Genomic DNA, 27,390 nt, shown 5'->3' on the forward strand with positions numbered 1-27,390 from the left:
AAAACATACAAGATAAAAAATGCAGCAGCAGGGGATGTTAGGTTATCAGATAGGGTTAAGGTGCAGGGTATGGTGCCTATTACGGGTGTATCCTGCCACCTAGTGGCGAAATGGAAAAAAAATGAATTGCTGACCTAAAGAGGCCAGGGAAAAATGCAAGACTGCAAAGTCGGGAAGGGAGGGATGGTTAGGGCTGCAGCAGGCTGTTACCGTGCATGCCGCGGGTAATTACCAACTAAATACAGTAAACAATAGGCTGAGGTTAGTGACCAGAACTACATACACGTAGGCTTCTTTTTGGAGGGCTATAGCACACTTTGCAGTAGCGCTGAGGTGACTAGGATGTAGACAGTCCAAAAATGTCGTCCTTGGTTGGGAGGTATTCCTGGTTAGAGAGGTGAAGTGAGGGGAGCACCTGAAGTTGGTTTCAGGGTTTTCAAACTGGGAAAAGAAAGATATTGTTCAGTATTTTAAGGATAGTGAAAACAGGGGAAGATACAGTTGAAGGATAAAGCGTATGAAGTAGGAGGAGGTTAGGGCGTTAGTAGTTTGTACTAGAGCGTACTGTAGGGAGTGGAGAGAGTATAACAAAAACTAGTATAGTGGGAGAGAAGTAAGAAGCAGAGAGAACTGTGAACTACTTAACAACCAGCATATATTCAACAAGCTAGATTAACCATGTGTCCCTTCCATGTAGGGATATGGAGTTCAAATGTGCAAAATATAACAGCTGTGACCTGTTAGCAACATATGAATACACAGAGTGCAGCAGAAAAAAACAGAAGCAGCACACATTGACATGCTAAATAAACAGATATTTGCGGTCATTTAAGCACATACGATGAACAGAGTGCAGTAGGAAAAAGCAGGACACATTAATACGCTACAATACATATAAACTAAGGCAAAAATAACAGCAGTTGTTTATGCAGATAAGCAGAGCTGACTGCAGTATATAGAAAAAATAGACCAAATAACTTCAGTTATTTATGCAGCTGAGCAGAGGTGAGTGTGACACAAAGCAAAGTAAAACATTTGTAGCCCAGTTTGTACGCATTTGTATTACCGCTAGGGGTAAGACAAGCAAGAGGTACGTTTCACTTGGAGTTATAACGCCTGAATTGAAGCAGCAATTCCTAGCACATAAAACTGTAAAATGATTCAGAGAAAATTATACGCACATACTCTATCAATGAGTGGAACGAGCAGCCTTACTGTAGGACCGTCCTATGGACTGAGGGAATAAATTTAAAAATAGCGCCACAGATAGCACCACCGAGATATAAGCTTTATTGAAGAAGTTGTTTTAGAGGGGGAAGGGACAGGGGTAGGTGGTGGTAGGAAGAGAGGAAAAAAGGGGTGTGATGATGAGCCTAGAAAGAGTGAAGTCCACAAAAAACAATCAGTGGCTTGGCCCTTGTGAGAAAAATTACACTAGCATAGGGCAGGGAGGAATGAGTAAGGAGGAATGAGTAAGGGACTGGTGCAGAAAAAGAAGAAAACATATAAGATAAAAAATGCAGCAGCAGGGGATGTTAGGTTATCAGATAGGGCTACTTAAGAGTTTGTTTGTTTGTTTGTGTCTTTCAGCTTTTCCCGGTTAGGGGTCGCCACAGCGGAACTCTGGTCCGCTAATGACTGGCAGTTGATTTTTACACACCGGCTTGCCAGGCCTGATGCACAACCTTCAACGAAGGTACGCCCATTATCGCATGTCTCCACGCAGAAGACGCTCTAGCTGAGAATCGAACCGGACGTCTTACTGTCAAGCGACAATGCTACCGCAGCACCACCACCGAGGGAGCATAGGGCTATTTAAGAGTATCAAATAAATAAGGGTAAATATAAATGTTGTACTATATGATACTCTATACTAGGATTATAGCTAAAATATAAAACCTAGGAATACAGTAATATTACAAGACATACTATACAAACAAATAGAGATCAGAATAAGTAAATATGTATATAGTTAAAGAATATAAATGTATCTACAAGGGTGGGAGGTTGGCATAGTGGTTAAGGTGTTCACCTTACATGCACAAGGTACAAGGTTTGATTCTCTCATAGAGTAATTGGCTGGGCTTGGAATAGTCCACAGGAACAGTTAGCCTCGTACTAATTTATGAACTTATGATACTATGAGCAACTTTACACATAGTGAATAAAACAGAAAAAATATAAAATAATCTAACCTATAAATTAATAAATATGAAAAAACAACTGACTTCCGCCCTACTGTAGACCAGGGAGATCATGTGAGGTACAGGGAAAGATGACTGTAAATACATTCAGTTTGGTCAACTTATAATAAAGATTCTGAACACCTGTTTAACTTTCCTTATTCATAATAACTCAACGGGCTTTTTTAAGATGATGCATACTAAAAATATGAGAGACATTAATATGAATCAGAAGCATGAGCTAAGCATTGTTAGTCTAATGGAGAGTTTGAGAGGTAGTTTGTTCATCTTTTTCAACAAACTAGGAACACATTATTCCAAGGCAGAATGTTTTAGGGTTACATCATTAGGTAATTTTCTATTTGTTTCAAATGTTTAACCCATAGATGAAGATTCATATTGTTATACATAAAAATGTGATTTTATTACACCTGTGCTTTTTCCTCTATTATATAAATGTGTGATTTTAAAAGCATACCTATCAATATTAATGGACTGAATAATCTAGTAAAGCGGGGGAATCTGTTCAAACACTTGCAATTACATAAAGCTCAAAACAGTATTTCTACAGCAAACACCTTGACTTAATAAAGATGTAAATAAACTTTCATTAAAGAATTATTTGGCTTTAGCAGGTTCTGGCTTTCGAGCTAAAAGAAGAGGTACCCTCATTTTATGGAAGAACTCACCAGTAATGCCTAAAGTAAAAGATACCCATGTTTATAAAAAATAGCATATTAAGCACTGTTACAATTGAGTGGAACAGAAAACTATATACACTGGAGAACAAGAAGTTATGTACTCACCATAACGTTCGATGTATGTAGCCCATCTCGCCTTACATTCTTACCTGTGGTTCGGAGCCGAATGTCGGCTCCGACTCGGCCAAACTTTTCTAGCTCGAAGTCTTTCTACTGGCTGGGCTAAGATGGTATCCCATGCTGCACTGCTCTCTATCCCCAGATCTAGTTTGCTGCGAGCACCATTCTGCATGCATAACAACACCTAAAGAAAGGAAGAACAAACCAAGAATGAAGGGAGGTCTGAAACCAGACCTAACCTCCAGATCCTCCAGGACGGGGGAAGGAGGGGGGATAAGTAAGAATGTGAAGCGAGATGGACTACATACATCGAACGGTATGGTGAGTACATAACTTCTTGATGTTATGTAGTCCAATCTCGCCTACATTCTTACCCATGGGACAGCGTCCCCAGCACCTAAATCCTGGGAGGCTCAGTGGAAAATACTCCTGAGCACTGTGAAACCAAAGGAAGACCTGCCCCTAGATACCACATCCAACTTGTAATGAGTAACAAAGGTGTGAGGAGATGCCCAAGTAGCCAAAGCACAAATATCATCCATAGACAATCTGGCCTGGAAAGCTGTAGATGTAGATACAGAGTAGAAAGGAATAAATGAAAAAAATACAACTGGAAATCCACCTGGACAACGTGACTTTGGAGACAGGAGACCCAATTCTGTTTTCCGAAAAGGAAACAAACAATTGATCATATTTTCTGAGGTCTTTCGTTCTGTGCAAATAAAAACGTAATTGTCTGTGCACATCCAAATGATGAAATTTGAATTCTGCCTTGTTTGAGAACTGGGGAAAAAACACTGGCAATTCAACAGATTGGTTAAGGTTACTGACTGACGCCACTTTGGGAAGAAAAGAGGGGTTCGGTCTTTATGAAAAATCAAATAAGGGGGTTTGATTGATAAAGCTTGAAGCTCCGAAACACGTCTGACTGATGTGATGGCTACTAAAAAGACAGTCTTCCAAGTTAAGAATTTTAAATTGCAAGTGGCTGCAGGCTCAAAGGGGGGGGGGGGGGGAAGTAAGACCCTGTAGAACAAAGTTTAAGTCCCAAGGCATAACAGGTTCCGATACAGGAGGGCGAAGTAACAACGTGCCCTTCAAGGAAGCCTTACAGAGTCTATGTGCCATCAGGCTAGGCTCGTCTGCGACATGAAAGGTAGAGATCGCCACCAATTGGACTTTAATGGTTGCAGCCGTTGAACCCTGGTTAAAGAGCATAGACAAGAACTCCAATACAGACGAAATTGGAGCTGTGTAAGGGTCAGTCTTTTTGGCATGCGTCCAGATTGAAAACATCTTCCATTTGCTGTAATAAATCTTCCTGGTCGAGGGTTTATGAGAGGAAGATAAAATATGAACCACCTCCGGCGAAAAATGATGTAGCCTAACTAATGACGGAAGTGGAGTAGCCAGGCTGTCAACCGGAGGGTCTGAAGAGAGGGATGGAGCTGCCTTGACATGTGTGTCAGTAAGTCTGGTTGTGGGTCCAGAATCCAAAGAGCGTCCATAAGGTAGGGATGGAGAAAGGGGAACCAAATTTGACGAAGCCAGTGTGGGGCAATCAGAATCATTCTGCTTCCCAAGGATTGCGCTTTCTAAATAACCTTTGACAGCAAGGTGACCGGAGGGAAGGCATACAGTAGACCGGAGGGCCAATCGTGGACTAGAGCATCCCTGGGTGATCAACGTGAAGTAGCTGCTGCATTTGGCATTGGGGGGGCTGGCAAAAAGTTTGCAGCAAGGCTGACCCCACCTGCGGAAGATCTGTTCCGCAACTTGACAGTTCAGGGACCACTCGTAAGGCATCAGAATATCTCTTCTTGGCCTGTCTGCTATCACATTGGACTTCCCTGGAATGTGCATTGCCACCAGAAAACGTTGGGAAGACACTGCCACACTCGCATGGCCTCTCTGCAAAGGGGATATGACTTGGTTCTTCCCTGCTTGTTCAGATACCACACCACTGACATATTGTCGAAGTGGATTGCAATAGTCCCGAGAGGAAGAAAACTCTGGAGTGCTTGCAATGTTAGTAGCACAGCTCTCATCTCCAGGACATTGATATGCAGATGCATCTCGTGCTCTTGCCACGTGCCTTGGACTGTCCTGCCTAGATAATGCCCCCCCACCCCATCTGGAAGGCATCCGTGGTCACCGTGGCAACCGGGGGCGCAGGAACCAAGGGCTTTCCCACATTCAAGTTGTCGGAGCAAAGCCACCAACTGAGATCCTGTTTGCACCTGTCTGTGAGGAGAATAGGATGAGAAAGTGGAAGATGTTGAAGAGACCACTGGGCAAAAAGTAGCCACTGAACGAGCCTCATATGTAACCTTGCCAGAGGGACTAACGTAATTGTAGCAGCCATTGTCCCCAACAGTTGGAGGACCCATCTTGCCTTCACCCTTCTCAGAGGGAGCAAGGCAAGAACTTGTTGTTGTAGGACTCTGATTCTCTCCTGAGGTAGAAATGCCCGCATGAGGATGGTGTCTAGTTCGCCTATAAAAGTGACAAGCTGTGAGGGCAACAAGGCAGATTTTACCCGGTTCAATGTGATGCCCAACTGTTGGCATAGGTTGATAATAGCATCCCTGGTCTGAAGTAGTAGATGCCTGGTGGTGGCAGTAAGGAGCCAGTCATCCAGATATGGAAACACTTGGAATCCACTGACATCTCAGGTAAGCAGTCACCACTGCCATGCATTTGGTAAACACCCTGGGGGGCTGTGGTGAGACCAAATGGCAGGGCTCGAAACTGAAAATTACTGGCTCCCAGCCAGAAATGTAGGTGACTTCTGGATGCCCTGTCCATCTTTATGTGGTAGTAAGCATCCTTGAGGTCGATGGAGCACATCCACACTTCTTTTCCCAACAATGGAAGAATAGACTGTAATGTGCCCATTCGGAACTTGGACTTCTGCACATGGGTGTTCAATTGATTGAGATCCAATATGGGTCTCAGGTCCCCTGTCCTTTTTGGCACCAAAAAGAATCTGGAGTAAGTCCCTAATGCAATCTGGTCTGAGGGGACATGTTGAATGGCTCCTGTTTCTAGCAGCTTTGAAACTTCTGAAGCTGCGTAATCCCTTTGACTGGGTGGAACATCTGGGATTTTCTTGATTGAAGGGGGATTTGACGAGAAGAGAATGACATATCCTCCGGAAATTATTCGCAGAACCCATTGGTCCTGGGTGATGTCTTGCCAGGCCTCCGGGTATAATGAGATTCGACCCCTGACTGACTCCGGAAATGCACAGTCGGGCCTCCCATCAGGAGCGGCGGTAGGGAGAACCACGAAAGGAATCGCGGTCTCCAGAGTTGCGGGGGCCTCCTCTGCCCCTAGGGTGGTGTCGCCCTGAATAACCACCCCCTCCCCTGCCTCTGGAAGGGGGCTCACCTTGTGCAGTGGGAAAAAACCTCTGTGATTTCTTGAACCACATTTTGCCACCCCTCTGGGCCTTGAGATAAGGCCTAGAGGGAAGGGAAAAACGGACTCCTACGGCAGACAGAGTTTTTCCCTCCTGCTCGCACCTGGTTCATAGGTTCATACTAGGCTATCTGCCCTGGGGCATTTATAAGCCTAGCCCGATGTGTTTGGCTTTCGTCACCCTTTAATTTGAGTTTGCTATGCCCTTTTTAAGGTTAGTTTACTGTGCCTCTGTCTAGTAGTGACACAGAAGTAATCCCCGGGGTAAACCTATGATCTCCCATCCACTCATCAAGATTCTTCTTGAAGAGAGCCAGTGAGGTGCTCTGCCTAACATGGACTGGGATTTTATTCCAAAGCGAGGGGAACCTCTGGGTTATGAATCTGTCCCTCCAGCATGTTCTATTTATTTCTGTGCCGAGGTTCAAGTCCCTCGAGCGCGTGGTTCTAAGCGATTTAGATTTTCTGAGGTGGAGCATGTCCATTAATTCTGGGTTGGACAAAACTTTGTATGTCAGGCATAGATTGCCTCGAAGTAGGCGGTATGCAACTGAGTAGAGCTGGAGTTTTTTTAACCGGGCAACATGTGGGATCTGTTTGAGTCCCTTGATCCTCTTAGTGAGGTACTTTTGGGGTCTTTCTAGTTGCTGCAGGTGTCGGGTAAGGTACATCCCAAAAGGTGCATTGTATTCTATGATGGGCCTGAAGAGGGATGAATAAAGGGGTACTATTACCTCACTTTATCTGGATGTGAATCCTTTCGTAATAAGGTGGGCTATGTAGAAGGTCTTTCTAACCACTTTGGCAATGTGGTTGTCAAAGGAGAGATTGCTATCAACTTGGGTCCCCAGGTCTCTAATTACTTCTTCTGTACTTAATGGGTTACCACCTATGTGGTAATTTGTGGGCACTTTGCTTTTGCCAAAGGGTATGACTGTACACTTTTTGGCATTTAGCTTTAGGACATGGCTCTGGCACCAGTTATCCGTCTCTGTGAGACCTTTTTGGAGGATGTTCGTGTCAGCTGGAGAGTCAATTATGGCACCCAGTTTGCAGTCATCTGCGAACTTGATGAGCCATAGTCCTCCCGTGTTGGCCTGTACCTCAGAGAAGTATATGCCGAACAAGAGAGGTCCCAGGACAGAGCCTTGTGGGACACCACTTGTAACCAGTTTCGAGTCTGACATGGCTCCGGCAACTCTGACTCTGTGGGTTCTGTCTTTGAGCCAGTTAGCAACCCATCTTGTGACATAGGGGTTTATATTTAAGCTTATCTATGATGCCCGAGTGGGGTATTGTGTCAAATGCCTTTGCAAGGTCCAGATAGGCTGTGTGGACTACCTTCCCTTCATCTATGGCCTTGGTGACTGTTTCGAAAAAGCCGACCAGGTTCAAGAGGCAGGATCTGCCCTTGACAAAGCCGAATTGGGTAGGATCTAGTGTCTGTAGGTCCCCAATGTCTTTGTTTATGAGTTCCATGATGATCCTCTCCATGGCCTTGCAGATAAGGCTAGTCCGGCTTATGGGGCGATAGTTACCAGGGTCCGTTGAGGCACCACCTTTGTGGAGTGGGACCACTGTTGCTGTATGCCATTCTTTGGGTACATATCCTGTAGTGAGGCTGAGATTGTAAAGCAGTTTTACATGAGGGTTTAGTTCTTCTTGGAGTTCATATAGGACGCAACCCGGGACACCGTCTGGTCCCATTGAAGCAGTGTTTTTTGCTTTGGAGAGGGCGGCTTTCACCTGAGCATCTGAGATGTTAGGGAGGCTGCACTCTGCTGGGATAGATATTTGCTCTTTTGGGGGAGGAAGGGGGGGAGAAGTTTGCACTGAACCTGTCTGCCAGGATGTTGGCAAGGTCTGTGGGTTCAGTGTAATTTTTGTCATTTAGAATCAACTCTGAGCATATCTGGGAGTTGCATCCCAGGTTCCTAACATAGCTAAAGAAAGCCTTGTGATTGTCTTTAGTGTCCTGTGCAATTTCTCTCGAAGCTGGCCATGGAGGATTTTATGAGGGATCGTAATTTTTTGCTAGTACTGATCAGAGATGCCTTCCCTTTTAGGGATTTTGCTCTATCATGTAGTAGCTTCCTCCTTCTGTTGTACAACTTATTTATGGCTGGGGTCCACCAGACTGGACACCTGCCTTTGGACGATTGGGTCTTGGTTTTGTTTGGGATAGCATGATCCATGCATTCTTGGAGGTGTCCATAGAATGCGTTTATATAGGATTCTGTGATTTGGGCCGTAGTTTCCAGTGGCCCGGGGGCCTTGAAGGATTCCACCTCGGTTTTGAGAAGTGTGAAGTTCACTTTTGAGAAGTTTTTCACTGTGGTTTTCTGGCCTGGGGGTGGGGTCGGGTTTTGGATATCCAGTGAAATTAATTTATGGTCTGATCTTACCAATGAGGGGTATACTTCTGGTGTGGAGCATAGGGTCCCCCATGTTGGCAATGATCAGGTCAAGTTTGTTTTCCCCTCTTGTGGGCATTGTGACTAGTTGTTCCATGGCATTTGAGTTTATAAATTCCAGGAACCTTTGAGCTAGGGTGTTGGGGCTTGAGTAATGCTCCCAGTCTATGTTTGGGTAGTTGAAGTCACCCAATATAATGGTATTTGGAGAGATCTTCATGTTCTCCAATGTTTTCAGGAAGGCCGAGTGGGATTCCTGATTTTGAGACGGTGGTCTGTAGCATGCTATAAACTGAAAGGCAGTTTTGCCCACTGTTAGTTGCACATGGATGGTTTCTGATGCTTCATGCAACGCCACTAACCTGGAGGTGTGGGTATCCTTGATGAATATGGATACTCCCCTTCCTTTTGTGGTTCGGTCCGAGGTTTGGGGCCGAAAAGCATGATATGAGGTATAACCTGCTAGTGCTGGGGTGCTCTCTGGAGCCTTGAACCAGGTTTCTGTCACTGCGCAGATATCGATGTTATCCATACTGAGGAGAGCTTCAGTTGCGTGCATTTTGAGGTTTAGACTTCTGGCATTTAGCAGCATTACCCTTAGTTTCTTGTTCTTTGTGTTTTCTATGGAGGTGGGTTTGTCTTTTGAGCCTTGCCTAAAAAAGGCACTATGGGGGTGGCAAGAGCCTTTGCCAGTATCCGAAAGCCCAGGGGTGACAGGTGCAATCCATTCCTAGCGAAGCAACGTGGCTTGTCAAGCATGTCATCCCAGGCTGACAGGCACTGGATCCCCTTTGAATGACACCAAAATGTTAGCCAATTGTTAAAATCGATAATTTTGTCTTTATACTGTGGCATCATTCTAGGTGAGGGTAAGATGCTGCTCAAGGTCAGGGTCATACGGGCCTGGGCTACATGATCAGAGAGCTCCTCTATGTTTCTTTTCATGTAGTCAAGGGAGGTACGTCTCAGGTCATTCACACTAGCATGTACTATGACAGAGTCATACTTGTACTTGCTTTGGAGTGACCTGAGTGCTTGCGTTATGTGGCGGATCCTAGCACCCGACAGGCAGCTCACTATGACCTTCTCCTTGTTCAGCCTGGTGAGCGGGACATCAGTGTGTCTGACTATAGAATCACCTATTACAAGTGTATCAGGTGTGTTTTTCAGCCTTAAGGGCTGTGACTGTTTGGCACACTGCCTTTGTGAGCTATGTGTTGCATATGTTTTGCTGTGGGGTAGCGTTTACTTGGATGTCTGCTTTAGAGGTCTCTGCTGCTTAGGTAGATTTTTATTTAGAGCCTCTGAGTATGTTTTTGTGTGTTTATGGGTTTGGTTTGCTGTTGTGGTAGGACTACGTGAGACTGGATTAGTGTTGTGTGAGGTTACCTTCTCCTTCTGACTGGTTACACCAGTTCTGAGGTGAGAGAGCTCAGCCTCCAGTTTGGCTATACGGTTGCATCTCTTGCATATGTTTGAATTTGTTTGGAGGAGGAGAGGGTTGTCCGTGTTCATGAGGCAGTTGTAACATTGCCTCAAGATTCCCATATTCACCAGCTGGACTGGAGAGGAGACCATTAACTGACCTTTGGACATGCTAGAGTAGTAAAGGGAACTCTTTTATCACTTAATTAAAAAGGACCAATAGGGGACAAGGTAATTGTGGAGAATGTATGAGGATGTAGTGCTTTTAGTTTATTTGTGCAAGATTGTAAGATTGCTTGTTTGGGCAAGTGCAGGGTCTTAGATTGAGAATAAGGTATTTAAATTGAGAAATAGAGCAGTTCTAAGGGAAAAAGTGAAGAGCAGACTTTGTGGAGCCGGGAATAGTTTAAACCCGTTTAAGCGGCACTGCCCGATGCTGCATCGTGCAAAGCCACGCAAAAGTGGATTTTTAAGCAGGGAACTTCATAGAGCTAGAAATGGCCCAAAACGGCCAATTACTACAAGATTCTTGTGCTGAGGTCACTCCTTCAGGGACAGATAGGCTGCTCAAGGCTCCCCACTCCCACTGTTGAGCAAAGAAACTTCCTTCTATCCAAGTAAGGAAATGGGCAACACAGGAACTATCCAAGAGTCCAGAATACAGCAAAGCCTGTATAGGGGACTATTCTAGTTAAGGAAAGGCGGGAAACAAGGATATATATATATTTTTTTTCAAGTAAACAGCAAGAAAATTACAGTATATTCAATGCACAGGCTAGCGCACTTGAGTGGGCAGCCTCAACAGTTAAATTTAACAAACAAACTTCTAAATTAAGTGCAGGTAATGAAAAAAATGCAAAAACAAGCTTTTCAGCAGTATAAACTTGCTTTTCGGCGAGAAAGGAAGGTCGCACAGGTAGAAACAGAAAAAATATACTTATATCCTGAAAGCAGTCACTCTTTTCATGTCTCTGCTGCTAGCACCACTCTGCAGGACCACGAGGAGCTGTTGCTGAGTAGTATAGGTGAAAAAAACACTGTGAAGCGGATTTTTAAGCAGGGAAGTTCAAAGAGCTAGAAATGGCCCAAAACGGCCAATTACTACAAGATTCTTGTGCTGAGGTCACTCCTTCAGGGACGGATAGGCTGCTCAAGGCTCCCCACTCCCACTGGTGAGCAAAGAAACTTCCTTCTATCCAAGTAAGGAAATGGGCAACACAGGAACTATCCAAGTATATATATATATATATATATATATATATATATATATATATATATATATATATATATTTTTTTTTTTTTTCAAGTAAACAGCAAGAAAATTACAGTATATTCAATGCACAGGCTAGCGCACTTGAGTGGGCAGCCTCAACAGTTAATTTAAACAAACAAACTTTTAAATTAAGTGCAGGTAATGAAAAAACACAAAAACAAGCTTTTAACAGTTAAATCAGCAGTATAAACTCGCTTTTTTGAGAGTGTCTTTCACCTTGATTCCGAATAAAGAGGAACCATCAAAAGGGGTGTCGGTGAATGAAGACTTGAAGGCCTCCGCGAAATGACAAAGGCGCATCCAGGCCTGCCTCCTAAGAGCAACTCCTGAACTTGCTGCCCTACTTGCTCCTTCGGCTGTGTAGGAGATTAGCCTCATGAAGGAGTTTGCAAATGAATTGAGGGTAGACAACTGAGCGTTGACCGTCTGAGCAACCGCCTCAGACACGTTACCTGTGAGAGTATCTCCAAGCTCCTTGAGGAGATCTCTCTGGAGCCATGTAAAGTGTGATAAATAATTCAGTGACCGTAAGGTAAAGGTCGCTGAAGAAAAGGTATGCTTCCCATACCAGTCCATGGTCCTAGACTCCTTGTTAGGAGGATGGACGGTGGAAGAAGTCTCGGCTAATTCCTTCTGAGTGGCAGCTGCCACCACCATGGCATCCACAGGGACTCCCTTGGACAGAAATTCCTTATCAGGAGGAGCAGACAAAAATTTATTGGGTCTCCTGGGGACTGGTTCCACAGAGTCAGGGGTTTCCCACACCCTTCGACAAACCAAATCCAGAAGCTCGAAGGGTGGAGATACCCATGAGGCGGAGGGCTGAGCACCAAAGGCCTTCAGGAAGACAGACTCCTCCTCGGAGGGGGCTTTGGATGGCCAGTCACCTCTTTTCTTCAAAATCTCTAGGATGTCAAAGAAAGAAACATCCTCAGAGGATGACTTGTGGGACCCCTTGGATTCCTCGAGGTTGGTGTCTGATGTGAGAGACTCATCCTGGGAATCTATGTGCTTCCTCTTGCACATCTTCTTTCTGGGTAGCTCCTCAGGCAAAAACTCTGAGGGGCCCTCAGAAATGTGGGGACCACTCATGGGGGTACCCTGAGGCCTTGAGCTCTGCTGTCTAGGGATAGAAGGCGATCAGAGACCTGCACCGGTGTAGTAGGGGACAGAATGACCGACCCGCATGATGCCACTGACGACCTGGTCAGCTCTCTCTGCATGGCCTTGAAGGCTGGTCCCCCCGAATCCGAAGAATGACCAGCCTCAGAAGCCACGACAGGAGTCAAACTTCTCTGCACCGAAACACCGAAAGGGAGACTAGGAGCCGAGAGGTGTCCCGAAGCCTCTCCCTCGCGTCCGACCGAAGAATTCTGAGTCCTGAACCCCGTGAATGGCACCAACGGGGTCAGAGCTGACGGCACCGATAAGCCAGGGGGGGCTGTCGGAACAGACCTAGGGACATCACGTGGAGCCGATCACTCTGGCTCCGAAAGCTGAGGTGTGCTTGGAGGAGGAAGTATCGAAGCAGGTTGAGGGACCGGCTCCAGAGCTGACTGGGTCGGAGCAGAAAACAATTTTGCCAGAACCGGTGACTGAAGGAGTCTCTGCACCACTCTATCGACGTCCACATACGATAAGGTCCTGGAGGATTTAGAGGATAGAGAAGGAGACCGAGACCTTCTCTCCAAAGGGGGCCTGCGAGGAGGGGATAATGGCCTAATACTAGGCGATCGGCTCCGAACAGGTTCCAAGAAAACTGGAGCCGAAGCAGGTTCCATGATAACTGAGACTTCCTGTGGCCCCGAGGACAATGGAGCCGAGGATGTCGAAGCAGACTTTGTATTTTCTCCGGTGGCTCCGAGGAGACTGATGGAGCCGGAGATCTCTTTTTTGATTTAGAAGATTTAGCCTTAGAGCTGGAAGCACTCTCCAGACCCTCCTCGAAGGAGGGTTAAAAATCAACTTATTCTTCCTTTCCTGAAGAACTCTCGGACTAAAAGCATGACAGAAGCTGCACGACTCCTGGAGATGAATCGCTCCCAGACAATACACGCAGACGGAGTGTCCATCGGTAATGGACATTTTGTAACTGCACCTAGAGCACTTCTTGAAGCCTGAGGGCTTGTGCTACTTAGAATCTTTAGACATAGTTAACCAACACTAATAAATCACCAAGAAAATCAAACCCTGAAAAACAGGACCAACAGTCAAACAATCACAAGGCGGGAAAAAAAACTACAACAAGATCTCTAAGTTAAACGATCCTTGGACAGGGGAGAAAGGACTAAAACCTCTAATTTAAATGGTACTTAGTCCTGGTAAACTAAAAAAAAAACAAAGGAAGCAAGGGGACAGACTAGGTCCTCTAACTGAAACGGGCCTAGTCCGTTGGAAACAGCTAGTGGGATACCACAGAAAAAAAACGATCCAAAACACATTTTTTTACAAGACAAGAACACACAACAGCTATTAAAATAGCTTTTTGTTTGCAGCAAATTTCTCTAATAGGAAGAAAAAAAAGGTACTTAGCCACAGCCAAGAGCGACACCATGTCCGAGCTACACGAGCGGCAAACGAGATCTGGGGATAGAGAGCAGTGCAGCATGGGATACCATCTTAGCCCAGCCAATAGAAAGACTTTGAGCTAGAAAATTTTAGCCGAGTCGGAGCCGACATTCGGCTCTGAACCACGGGTAAGAATGTAGGCGAGACTGGACTACATAACATAATTGGATTCCAGGGGTTGCAGCTAAAGATGCAAATGCTATAGCCTATTACACGAAAGGTGATGTCATAATGGCTGGTGATTTTAACAGCACTTTACCAGACTAAGATTCCACTGCAGGCAGAAAACTGAGAATCACATCTTCAGCAAAGTACTTAATGAATTTTGTAAATCTAATGAATTTAAAGAATATATATAAGCTAAGGAAACAATCTCATTTCAATTTACCCATTATTCATATACACATGGAACACAAACGAATACTGATAAAATTTATGCCTCAAACGATCTATCACATATCAGAGAAATGTCTACAGTTTCATGTCATTATCGAACCATAATGCTATAATCTTAAATATTATTTTAAAAACTGACAATATGTTACATTAGAGGAGATTACCAGTGGACATTATTAAAATAGAAGGATTCAAGGATTGGTATGTTTAAGACAGCAAAAATTTCCTGTCACTAAAGGCTTACTGAAATGGAAGAGTTAAAAGCTGGTACATCTGTAATACAAGAGAATGGGACAACAAACTGAATACACTACAGGCCAAAATAGACAAACTAAAGTTAAATTTAAAACCAAACTCTAAGACTGCATAAACTTCCTCCTAGATAAAAGAAAATGAATAAAATAAATTATATCAAAGAAATTATAACACACATAAATAATAAAAAAGAAAGATGAACAGATATTAAAGGTACTCTTAAGGGCTTTAAAATGTTTTATGAAACTATAAAATATAATACAAATAATCATGATATTGATGATATAGTTAAGACTTTTCTAAGGGAAAATATAAATAAAATAAGTTAAAAAAATATAAAAATAAAAATGATAAACCAAAAAAATGACAGAACCATTCACTTTAATAGAAATAAAAGATCAAACAAAAAAGTTAAAAAGTAATAAAGCATCAGGCTTAGATGGTGTTACACCAGAGCTAAATAAAATATTACCGAATTACCGGATGATGCAGTTAAAATATTAAATAAGGTATACAGAGAAATAAAAACTGCTGAAGTCCCTCCATCATGGAAATATTCCCTTATATCACCTATTTTAAAACAAGATAAGGATCCTACAAAGTGTTCATCATACATATCCATTTCACTTTTAAATGTCGACTACAAGATGTTCATGTCCATTTTAGCTAACAGAATTAACCTACTTATACGTAAAGAAATTAACAATGATCATATTGGGTATATATGAAATAGACAACTACAAGATAACATAAGAATACATACATTAATAGACTATGCAACTAAAATAAAGAAGAAATTTCTATCATTAGCCTTGATTTAGATAAGGCTTTTGACTCAATAAGGAGCCGTACTTGTTTGAAAAACAAAGTGTATAATTTCTCACCTGAGCTAAATTAATTTTTAAGTTGTACAATAAATCTTGTGCTTATGTTAAAATAGGTTATTTTCTTTCTAATTCTTTTAAATTACAAAAAGGCACAAAATAAAACTGTCCATTATCACCTTTACTTTTTACATTAGCTGCAGAATAAACCCTTTGCTAATAGTATTAGATCCAGTAAGAACATTAATTGGAAAAGTAAAGTTACTCCCTCTAGTGCTGAATTTATTACTATGGCAAAAAATGTTTGCAGTAGTGAATTGCATACTATAAAGATGAGAACTACTAATACATGTTCCTATAAATCTTGGCTTAAACTTAAAGACTTGTTTGAAAAATATTAATCACTATTGACATGTATAACTTTGATGTATTGATCAGCTGTGGACCTATGTAACTAGTTATTTGTTTTACAATTGATTTATCTACTGTTGTAAAATCAAAGGAAAAAAAAAAGAAAATATAAGCTTATGCAAAATCTATTACTCTCTTGACCTTTTTACTTGAAGATCAATACTTAAAATATGTCCCTCTTTTTTGGGCTGTTGTTCCCCCATTATTTTTGGCTTTGTCCAAACTTCTTGTGCTAACACGTTGAGAGGTATGGTAAGCAGTCAAAGCCCAGTGCTTTTTGAAGTACACCCCTTCTTCCCCTTGTACCTTAATTTCCTAGTGCAAGAATAACAGATATATTTGATGCTTACAACCACAAATGTACTGTTATATGGGTAATTCCTAAGGCTTCCCAATAACAGCTTCACCAAATAACTTACAAGATAAGACTAATAAATCTACAGTTAATCAATTCTTTCTCTCTCTCACAAATGCAATAATGTTTTACGTTTTCTGTAATACTGCATCAGATCCGGGTTATTGAACATTCTTACAGACCACAAAATTAGTTCCATTTTCAAATCTTTACAAGCTAATACTATGCATCACTCTAAGTCAATTCAACACACCCTCTTTAGGGATCCTACTTAAACAGAACATTCTAATGTCACTATGCAGCTGCACTCACTCATCTTTCTTATTAACTCAACAGACAAGTAATCATGCAGAACTGCAGCAATTTGCCTGGTGTTTTCAGTCATGCATAACCCCAGGCAAGATGCACACATGCATCTATATATATATATATATATATATATATATATATATATATATATATATATATATATATACACACACACACACACACACACACACACACACACACACACACACACACACACGCAAATTCTTATACCTACCTTTTCTTGCTTCCAAGAATAATTGAAGCACTGACCATGTTCTACCCATGAACCTCCATATAACAGGGCTGCTGTTTATTTCACTTCTTGGCGCCTTCCTTACTTTTTCATAGCTCATATTTTATTTTCCTATCTCAAGTTTCTGCTAAATACTTTTGACTCTCCCAGACTTTTGAAATCTTCCAAAATCACAGTAGTCTCTAACTTGTTTCCTTCAAAGATAATTTTTTTTCTGCAAAACCAATTAATATAAAGAATAACATTTAAAAGTTTACCTCAGCCCTTTAGTCCACACAGTAAGTCATAAGGTTGAACTCTCACCATGGTAAAGACTTGCTTTCTGAAACTAGAACTTGAGTCTTTGTCGAAACCTTTCACAACCCAGTAATCTCAGGAAAATGTGCTGAAGTGTTCACTGGACTATAATGGCTCTGCTGTTTGCATTCCTCATATCAATTTTCAAATGTTAATCAATAAGATAAGAACGGCCAGTCTTAAAAACAAACAGTACATTCTGAATAGGAGTCTAAACTCAAGAACACCTGACAAAGGTTGTTTAGATTGCCACAGTTTTGTTTAACAAATGGCTAGCATATTTCATCTTTTAGTGCACATTTCATCTTAACTCATAGCAAATAATGCATCACTTACATTTGCCAATCCAGCCAGCTCCCACCTATGAAAAGAAAAAAGAAAAAAAAAAAAGGAGCAAGTCAACATATGTATGTAATATGACTATCAAAAATGCAATTAACAAATAAACACTGAAGGATGTTTTTGCAGAACTAGGTTAATTCACCTCTTATGCTACTTCAGAGTTTCTGTGAAAATGCAAGCTTTAAAAATTCATGACATATGTAATTTGTTGCAGTGCAATTTTTATTAGTGCACTTGTAAAAAATAGAAAAATAAAAAAGTCACCAGAGAAAAATCGATAGTCTTCCATTTTTAATACGCCAACAAGCCTGGTGAAAGCGCTTAGTCATTTGGTATTTCTGTGTTTTGTTGGCGTATTAAAAGTGGAAGACTATCGATTTTTCTCTGGTGACTGTTTCTTATTTTTCTATTTCTTACAAGTTTGCTTTTTCTGTCAGGAGTATACTACTTTTAATTTTTATTAGTGCATTAGGAACTAAAAGTTTTAATTACATGGAAAGCCCTATTGCAACTGCCGGTGTTTCATTAAATTAATATGTAAACTTGTACATACCTGCCATAAACTAGTAATGTATCTAAGCTCTTAAGAAGATATGTGATCCTTCTTACATTACATAATATATATGTACAAGAAACAATAAATGCATCTTTGCACCACAACTGGGCAGCAAAAAGCCAAGTCTGCTCAAGTTCAGGCATAATGTCCCATTTTTGCTTGATTCAGTACTGAGTAGAAGTTGCTTTCTAGGAATGTTTTTTTCTGGCTGTCTGCTCCATGCCTGTCGACCACTGAGCCACCCTCTATTGGACTTGAACTGATCTGCTCCCGAGTGGTGGTGATCCGCTCAACCACATAAGGTAAGAGCTGTCTAAAGGGGCCATAACTCAGGCAGTCACGAGGGTTACTTGCATCCCTACCAACATCCACGCTATGAGGACATTCTTCCTATATTAGTCTAAACTCTTTTCTGGAGAGGGGGATGTGCGACTCAAATCACCATAGAGGATCCCAACACCTTCCTCTTATGCAAGTAAATGCTCCCATGCACTTGCCCAATGAAGGTTACCACACATCAGTGGCTTGGTGCGCCCTATATTCACCCTCCAGGTTGTGATTCTGCCTTCTTCCTTTAAAGCACTGCTACAGTAAGCAGATGGTTTCTATCCCTCCAAGAATGGTGTGCCCATTCTTCCAGCAAAGTCCATCAAGCTCCTGAGCTCCTAGTCAAACCAAGGTCAACAGGAAACAAACCAGGAGTCCAATGTCCAAACCATATTTAATAGAAGCACACACAACACAAAGCTTTCAAGACAATATCTCTTTCTCAATGTTTACGCAAAGTAACTCAGGTACACTCCTTATATACAGACAACCAGCCTAGCATCACAATCACAAGACCCAATTACAAGTAATAATATACAATAATTATATAATTAAGCAACCCTAAAGCCTCCATATAATAGATAAATGCATAAATAATATGTATATATAAATATATAATTTTATACACACATATATATATATATATATATATGTGTGTGTGTGTGTGTGTGTATATATATATATATATGTACATATATATATATATATATATATATATATATATATGACACACATAAAAAGCTTATTATATAAATAACAAATATTTTATATTTCATGAAAAGTCACACAAACTTCAATACAGGTTTTATACTAACCGTATTTAACCCTGGTAAACTACCTGCCCTAAAATAAGTTATCTACTTATACTCTGCCATTTCAGTTCCATTAACTAAATAACTCCCACATGGATGTTCATAAATATTTTGTAAAATCTTAAACTTAAATTTATGTTATACACCATTTGCTAATACATGTTTGCTAAGTGCATTCGTCTCAATTTTCTTGCGAATGTCAGAGATGTGAAGAAATTCTTTCCTTCAATTTCATATTTGTCTTTCCTATACAAAAACATTTGCAGCATACGGAATTAGCAAAATATATGACATTATCAGTAGAACATGTACCGGTTTCTTTAAAAAAAGAAGCATTTTTTTACTAACTGGGTGATTATAACATATATCAGTATTAATATAACTACAAAAAGCACAATTATAACAAGGGACAGTACCATCCCTATTTAAAACCCTATTGCCATCACTGTTTTCTCTCATATCTTTGCAGCATAAAAGCTGCTTAAGGTTCCGTTCTTTCTTATAAACAAATCTGGGCCTATTACCTACATATTCATTAACCTCAGAATTAGAATTCAGAATGCCCCAATTCTTTCATGTTTAACAATATCTGTGTCTCTATTATGTCTCATAAAATAACCAATAGTTGAAGAATTATTAGAAGGCTCAGATAAATCATTATTGGTTGCCGAATGAAAATATGGTCTAGCATTAGTGTCCCTTTGACTAATTAACAATTTTTTAGTATTCTCAATAAGCATTTTATTATAACCTCTACTAACAAAATCCACTGCCATATTACCAAGCTCATATAAAAACTTAACATATTTGGTACTTAACCTACTTGCTCTTAAAAACTGACATTTCACAACACCCTTATATACATGCCTTGGGTGCATACATAATTGGCAGCTTGTACATTTTTCCTATGAATTTCAGTGTCAAACTTAAGGTCATTATACCCAACGACAATATCAAGAAATAGCACTTCATCATGTAAATACTTAACATTAAACATCAGGAAATTGGCACTAGAGAAAATATCTACATAATCATATAGGCTTTGTATACCTTCTTGCCATAGCAAAAAGACGTCATCCACAAACTGTTTGTAGAACAACAGTTCTTTAACGCTAAGGGCACTCCAGTAGCAAACACGTATGCCAACTTGGTGTTAGCGAGATGGGAAGAGAACTTTGTGTTTGATGATGGTGATATACCTTTTAGGGTTAAAGAACTATTGCTCTATAAACGGTTTGTGGATGACGTCTTTTTGTTATGGCAAGGAGATACAAGCTCCACTTTCTCATTCTTCATCTCTTTCAATACATTTTCAGTCTTTGCATTTTTGATAACATTGGATTAATTTCTTCGTTTTTTTTTTCTTTCCTTGAAAAAAACAGCTTCCCTTTTTATCACAGCCATCTTCTTCACATTTTCTTCATACAGATACACACCTGCCATCAATTAAAGAGACTCTGATTAACGCCAAATAAAGTTCAGCTGTCCTAGTAGGATTTTTCTGACATTTACTCAGTTGCCTGCTACAGCAAAAGCCATGGTTCGCAGAGAGCTTACAAAGCATCAAAGGGATATCATTGTTGAAAGGTATCAGTCAGGAGAAGGGTACAAAAAATTTCCACAGCATTGGATATACCATGGAACACAGTGAAGACGGTCATCAAAAAGTGGAGAAAATGTGGGGCAACAGTGACGTTGCAAAGAACTGGACGTCCCTCCAAAATTGATGAAAAGACAAGACAAAAGCTGGTCAGGGAGGCTGCCAAAAGAAGCACAGCAACACTGAAGGAGCTTCAGGGATTTATGGCAAGCACTGGTTGTGTACTACACGTGGCAACAATCTCCTGTATTCTCCATATGTCTGGACTACGGGGTAGGGTTGCAAGACAGAAGCCTTTTCTTACAGAGAAAAACATACAGGCCTGGCTAAAACATGTGAAACAATAAATCAAGTCTCCCAAAAGCATGTGGGAAAATGTGTTATGATCTGATGAGACCAAGGTTGAACTTTCTGGCCACAATTCCAAAAGGTACGTTTGGCGCAAAAACACTTCACATCACCAAAAGAACACCATCCCCAAAGCGAAGCATGGTGGTGGCAGTATCATGCTTTGGGGTTTCTTTTCTTCAGCTGGAACTGGGGCTTTCGTCAAGGTGGAGGGAATTATGAACAGTTCCAAATACCAGTCACTTTTGACCCAAAACCTTCAGGTGTCTGCTAGAACGCTGAAGATGAAGAGGAATTTCACCTTTCAGCACAGCAATGACCCCAAACATACATCCACATCAACAAAAGAATGGCTTCACCAGAAAAAAAATAAAGTTTTGGAATGGCCCAGCCAGAGCCAAGATCTAAATCCAATAGAAAATCTGTGGGGTGACCTGAAGAAGGCTGTGCACAAGAAATGCCCTTGCAATCTGACAGATTTGGAATGCTTTTGCAAGGAAGAGTGGGCAAATATTGCCAAGTCAAGATGTGCCATGCTGATAAGACTCCTACCCAAGAAGACTGAATGCTGTAATTAAATCAAAATGTGCTTCAGAAAAGTATTAGTTTAAGGGTGTGCACACTTATGCAACCAGCTTATTGTATGTTTTTTATTTGTTATATTTTTTACCCTAACAGACTTGTTTGTTTTTCAATTGAATTGTACAGGTTGTAGGTCACATTAAAGGTGGGAAAAGTTTTGAAATGATTTACTGTGGCCTCATTTTTTTTACATCACAAACACCTGACATTTTAACAGGGGTGTGTACACTTTTTATATCCACTGTACAAACTCACACACACACACACACACACACACACACACACACACACACACACACACACACACACACACAAAATATAGGATGACAGCAGATTCCTAGAGCAGAGGCCCTAAAACCTTTTTAAGTTTAACCATTCATGTCCCAATTTTCTCAATTATCAGTGCCCAGAGGCTAGAATAGGTTTGATATATGCCTGTGCCTTAGGGCATTAAACTGCCCCTGTCCATAATGGCCACAAATACAGAATATCCACAACACTGAACTTCCAAAGAGCAATCACTTTAGAGCAAATCTAAACAAATCAAAAGTATAAAAAGAAATAAAATTATTTTTGCAAGTGGGGGCAAGCCATGCTTCAACCCCCACACCCCCTGTTAATTATATATACTAACAACAGCAGGGCAAGTGCAAATTTTGTTACACCATTACAATGCAATCCTATACAACAGGATGTTTGCAAAAACTCCCATTTAAAAGGACATTCACTTTTTTCAGCAATCTCTCTTTCAAACTGTGACCATGTATGTATATATGGATATATAGCCATTCACTGAAAATGCAAACAACTGGTTGATCCCCAGCCAATCGAAAATATAAAGCAGCCAAGCTAAACCTTTGTTTCTACATGCAGGCAAGCAAGTTCCCCTGTACCCCACACCAGTGTTAATTATGCATACCAACTCTGAGATCTCACTACAGTGGGTAAAGATTCATTATACAATGACCCCCCCCCCATTAATATTCCAAAATGTGTACGCTGATTGGTCAGTGTGCCCATTGTAAATCCGACTTATACTAATGGAAAAAGGTCCGGTCGCCCGGACTTTTTTCCATTAGTATAAGTCTTTACTTTTTTTTGAGTTAGGCAGCAACGGAGAACGGAAGAGCTCCGTTGCTGTAATCTCGCTATGTTAAACTAGTTTAACATAGCGAGATATCTTAAAAAAAAAAGCAACTGAGATCTTCCTTTCTCCGTTCCATTTTTTTAAAACTGTCTTGCTATATTAAACTCATTTAACATAGCGAGATAGCTTTAAAAAAGGGAATAGAGATCTTCCTTTCTCCGTTGCTTTTTTTTAAAGATATCTCGCTATGTTAAACTCATTTAACGTAGCAAGACAACTTTAAAAAAGCAACAGAGATCTTCCTTTCCCCGTTGCTTCCTCTACACCAGCTCTGATGTACTGTGTAGCATACGCATGTGCAGTACATCAGAACTGCTCCAGGATACCGGAGAGCTGCGGAAGGGCAGCATGGAGGCACCATACAATGCCATTATTTAAGAAAAGCAAGTATTTTTTTTTCTTAAATGTCATTGTATAATAGCAATAACCCACTTCTGGGTGTGGGTAATGCTGGATTTACCCACTGTTGTCTTTGTTTGGCCACTCGGGCTTCGCCCTCGTGACCAAACCACACCAACCATGGGTAAATCCTGCATTACCCACACCCAGGCATGGGTTATTGCTTAATTCTCCAGTCACTACTGGAATGTAATCTTGCACATCCAACACAGGGAATATTCAAAAACTTGAATTTTTAACTCATTTAAACTTTTAATAATTTGATTAACTGAAATACATCCTTATATATCTTCTCCACTTTCATTTCCCCCGCTTAATCATTTCTTGTTGCTTCTTAACATCCATACTTAGTTTTCTTTTATTTATGTAAATTACAAGTAGTCCCCCATGACTATTACATCCATATCACTGCATACATATATCTTAAACATTTGCCCTCTTTCTACAATATTTGTTGAATAATATAACAAAATGATCCTGAAAGCATCCTTTTGGGACATTTCTCTACTACTATGACCCTGCCTGTCTTTACCACACACAAATCTAAAATCTGTTATTAATTAACACTCATTCTACTATGCTCGTCTGCATCAAAATTCCACACAAGTTCCTCCCCCCACAAAATTTGAATGTTTCTTTTCGATAAAATATTAAATTTACTATCATTCAAGTATATTAAGTCACTTTTTACCTTTTCACACCATTTCACAACACGTTTATCTTTTTGAATTATTTTCCTAACCTCTCTTCTTTTTTCCTCTTTCAAATTTTACATTTCTTCTTCAGTAACTATCTTCCTACTACTGGCCTCAGACTCCAAGACCTGAAATATATATATTCTTGGGATACAGCTTCCTTTTAAGTGTCAAACATCATCAGTATGTTATTCCAGTCTACCTCCACCCCCACCCCCACATTGCATTCACATTTTTCCCCACCAACATTTTCATTATGTTCAACCATATTTTCGTTTACTTCAATCACAGCATTTCCATGCCGATTACGTTCCTCATTCTTTTACTCACAGTGAAACCAACTATCCTTCACTTTGACATATTCTGTATCACCTCATTGACAGCACTTGTGTTTGGGACATTGTGGTATTAAACGAACGAAGCCTGCCTAGAAGAAACATTTCTTCCGCCAATTCCAGTACCTCAAAGTTCTGCTTTACCTATGCATAATAGCAACACAAAGCAAATTACACATTTTTTGTTCTTTTATATACAAAGTAAAAACAGCCGCCCACCCTCTATTCCATACATCGCTTTCATCAATCATTTTAAATGTCATGCACAGCACTGAAATTGTACTTTGAATACGTTTTCATGTTTTGCAACCTCATCTATTCTGAACTACAAAAAAAACTTCTATGTTATGCTAAAATCAGTTGCAACAAAATAAATGTCACTAACCTTTTACAAAGGAGCACATTCATTTTTTCCCATATTATGACATAAATCTAGCTAAAACAGCAAAAGTCTTAAAAGTAATATCCATATGCATTTCTTTACTGATGTGAATAAATGAACAGCTGACCCCCCAAAAAATACAATAGCATCATAAGACAGTCTCATACCACAGACCTGTCAACAACTGCTCTTTCATTTGCATATATATGATCAAATGCCTTTTATTACCTAGACATGTCTTGTTTTCAGACTATTACTCCCTCAAAATTCTCCAGCATAACTCTTTTAACACCAGCCCTTGTCGCCATCTGCTCTACCTCCTGTCATCTCTCACTTTGCTATGAGATCCATCATTCGTATCTTGGCTTCCTGTACACAAAACTGCCCCAGTGAGTTCACTCCAGGCCCATGACTATTACATCCATATCACTGCATACATATATCTTAAACATTTGCCCTCTTTCTACAATATTTGTTGAATAATATAACAAAATGATCCTGAAAGCATCCTTTTGGGACATTTCTCTACTACTATGACCCTGCCTGTCTTTACCACACACAAATCTAAAATCTGTTATTAATTAACACTCATTCTACTATGCTCGTCTGCATCAAAATTCCACACAAGTTCCTCCCCCCACAAAATTTGAATGTTTCTTTTCGATAAAATATTAAATTTACTATCATTCAAGTATATTAAGTCACTTTTTACCTTTTCACACCATTTCACAACACGTTTATCTTTTTGAATTATTTTCCTAACCTCTCTTCTTTTTTCCTCTTTCAAATTTTACATTTCTTCTTCAGTAACTATCTTCCTACTACTGGCCTCAGACTCCAAGACCTGAAATATATATATTCTTGGGATACATCTTCCTTTTAAGTGTCAAACATCATCAGTATGTTATTCCAGTCTACCTCCACCCCCACCCCCACATTGCATTCACATTTTTCCCCACCAACATTTTCATTATGTTCAACCATATTTTCATTTACTTCAATCACAGCATTTCCATGCCGATTACGTTCCTCATTCTTTTACTCACAGTGAAACCAACTATCCTTCACTTTGACATATTCTGTATCACCTCATTGACAGCACTTGTGTTTGGGACATTGTGGTATTAAACGATCGAAGCCTGCCTACAAGAAACATTTCTTCCGCCAATTCCAGTACCTCAAAGTTCTGCTTTACCTATGCATAATAGCAACACAAAGCAAATTACATATTTTTTGTTCTTTTATATACAAAGTAAAAACAGCTGCCCACCCTCTATTCCATACATCGCTTTCATCCATCATTTTTAATGTCATGCACAGCACTGAAATTGTACTTTGAATACGTTTTCATGTTTTGCAACCTCATCTATTCTGAACTACAAAAAAAACTTCTATGTTATGCTAAAATCAGTTGCAACAAAATAAATGTCACTAACCTTTTACAAAGGAGCACATTCATTTTTTCCCATATTATGACATAAATCTAGCTAAAACAGCAAAAGTCTTAAAAGTAATATCCATACGCATTTCTTTACTGATGTGAATAAATGAACAGCTGACCCCCCAAAAAATACAATAGCATCATAAGACAGTCTCATACCACAGACCTGTCAACAACTGCTCTTTCATTTGCATATATATGAATCAAATGCCTTTTATTACCTAGACATGTCTTGTTTTCAGACTATTACTCCCTCAAAATTCTCCAGCATAACTCTTTTAACACAAGCCCTTGTCGCCATCTGCTCTACCTCCTGTCATCTCTCACTTTACTATGAGATCCATCAGTCGTATCTTGGCTTCCTGTACACAAAACTGCCCCAGTGAGTTCACTCCAGGAAACAGGTGGACCATCTGCTGGTTCTTCCTCTACGGCCACTCACAGTAGTTCCTTGGTTTTGCAAACTTCCTTTTTGCAATGTAAACACTTGAACTTTGATGCATTTCCTTTTTAAAACCATGTGTCCCTTTACCCCTGTGTATTTCCACAATGTTACTGTTAGCATCCTTCTTATGCAGAACTCCAGCTCAGAAACATGTTCATCCTCTCCATCTTATCAACAGGAAGATAGGTCTACAAGGTCCTTCTATAGAAAAGTGTAGGAGAATTTCCTTGGTACCCTATCAAAATTTCCCCCAGTCAGAACTATCACCACCCAAAAAGAGGCCACTGACCTAGTGAGACTAACCCCGTCAATAAAAGATAAATTACTTGGACCTGGTACTATGGTGATACTTGTGTAGCCATATAGTTTCATAGTTTCATAGTAGTGTACTAGGCTATCTGCCCGGGGGCATTTATAAGCCTAGCCAACAGTGATGTGGCTTTACGTCACCCCATACTATATAGTTGCGCCTCTCTAGTAGTGACACATGTGGAACCCCATTATTTAGTAAACTATACCTCTGTCTAGTAGTGACACTGAGGTCACTCCGGGAATAAACTGCGATCTCCCATCCATGCATCGAGATTTTTCTTGAACAGTGCCAATGAAGGGCTCTGTCTCACGTGAACTGGGATTTTGTTCCAGAGTATGGGTAACCTCTGTGTTATGAATCTATCCCTCCAGCATGTCCTATTCATATTTGTGCAGAGGTTGAAATCTTTAGCTCGTGTGGTTCTGGTGGATTTGGATTTTTTGAGATGGAGCATATCCA

The 27,390-nt window shown here is 40.6% G+C and overlaps 1 protein-coding gene across 1 annotated transcript in view; it reads right to left on the reverse strand.

The window, feature by feature from the left end:
* Positions 1 to 27,390, reverse strand: part of HSD17B4 (hydroxysteroid 17-beta dehydrogenase 4) — a 1,616,359-nt gene that overhangs the window by 956,970 nt on the left and 631,999 nt on the right. The window contains exon 10 of the mRNA XM_044059338.1: positions 17,544 to 17,568. Coding sequence (XP_043915273.1) covers positions 17,544 to 17,568 — 25 coding nt within the window. The remainder of the gene's footprint in view (positions 1 to 17,543; positions 17,569 to 27,390) is intronic.

Source organism: Protopterus annectens, chromosome 17.part0 (assembly GCF_019279795.1).
Source record: "Protopterus annectens isolate FY-2018-M chromosome 17.part0, PAN1.0, whole genome shotgun sequence".
In the NCBI taxonomy this organism is placed as follows: Eukaryota; Metazoa; Chordata; order Ceratodontiformes; family Protopteridae; genus Protopterus; species Protopterus annectens.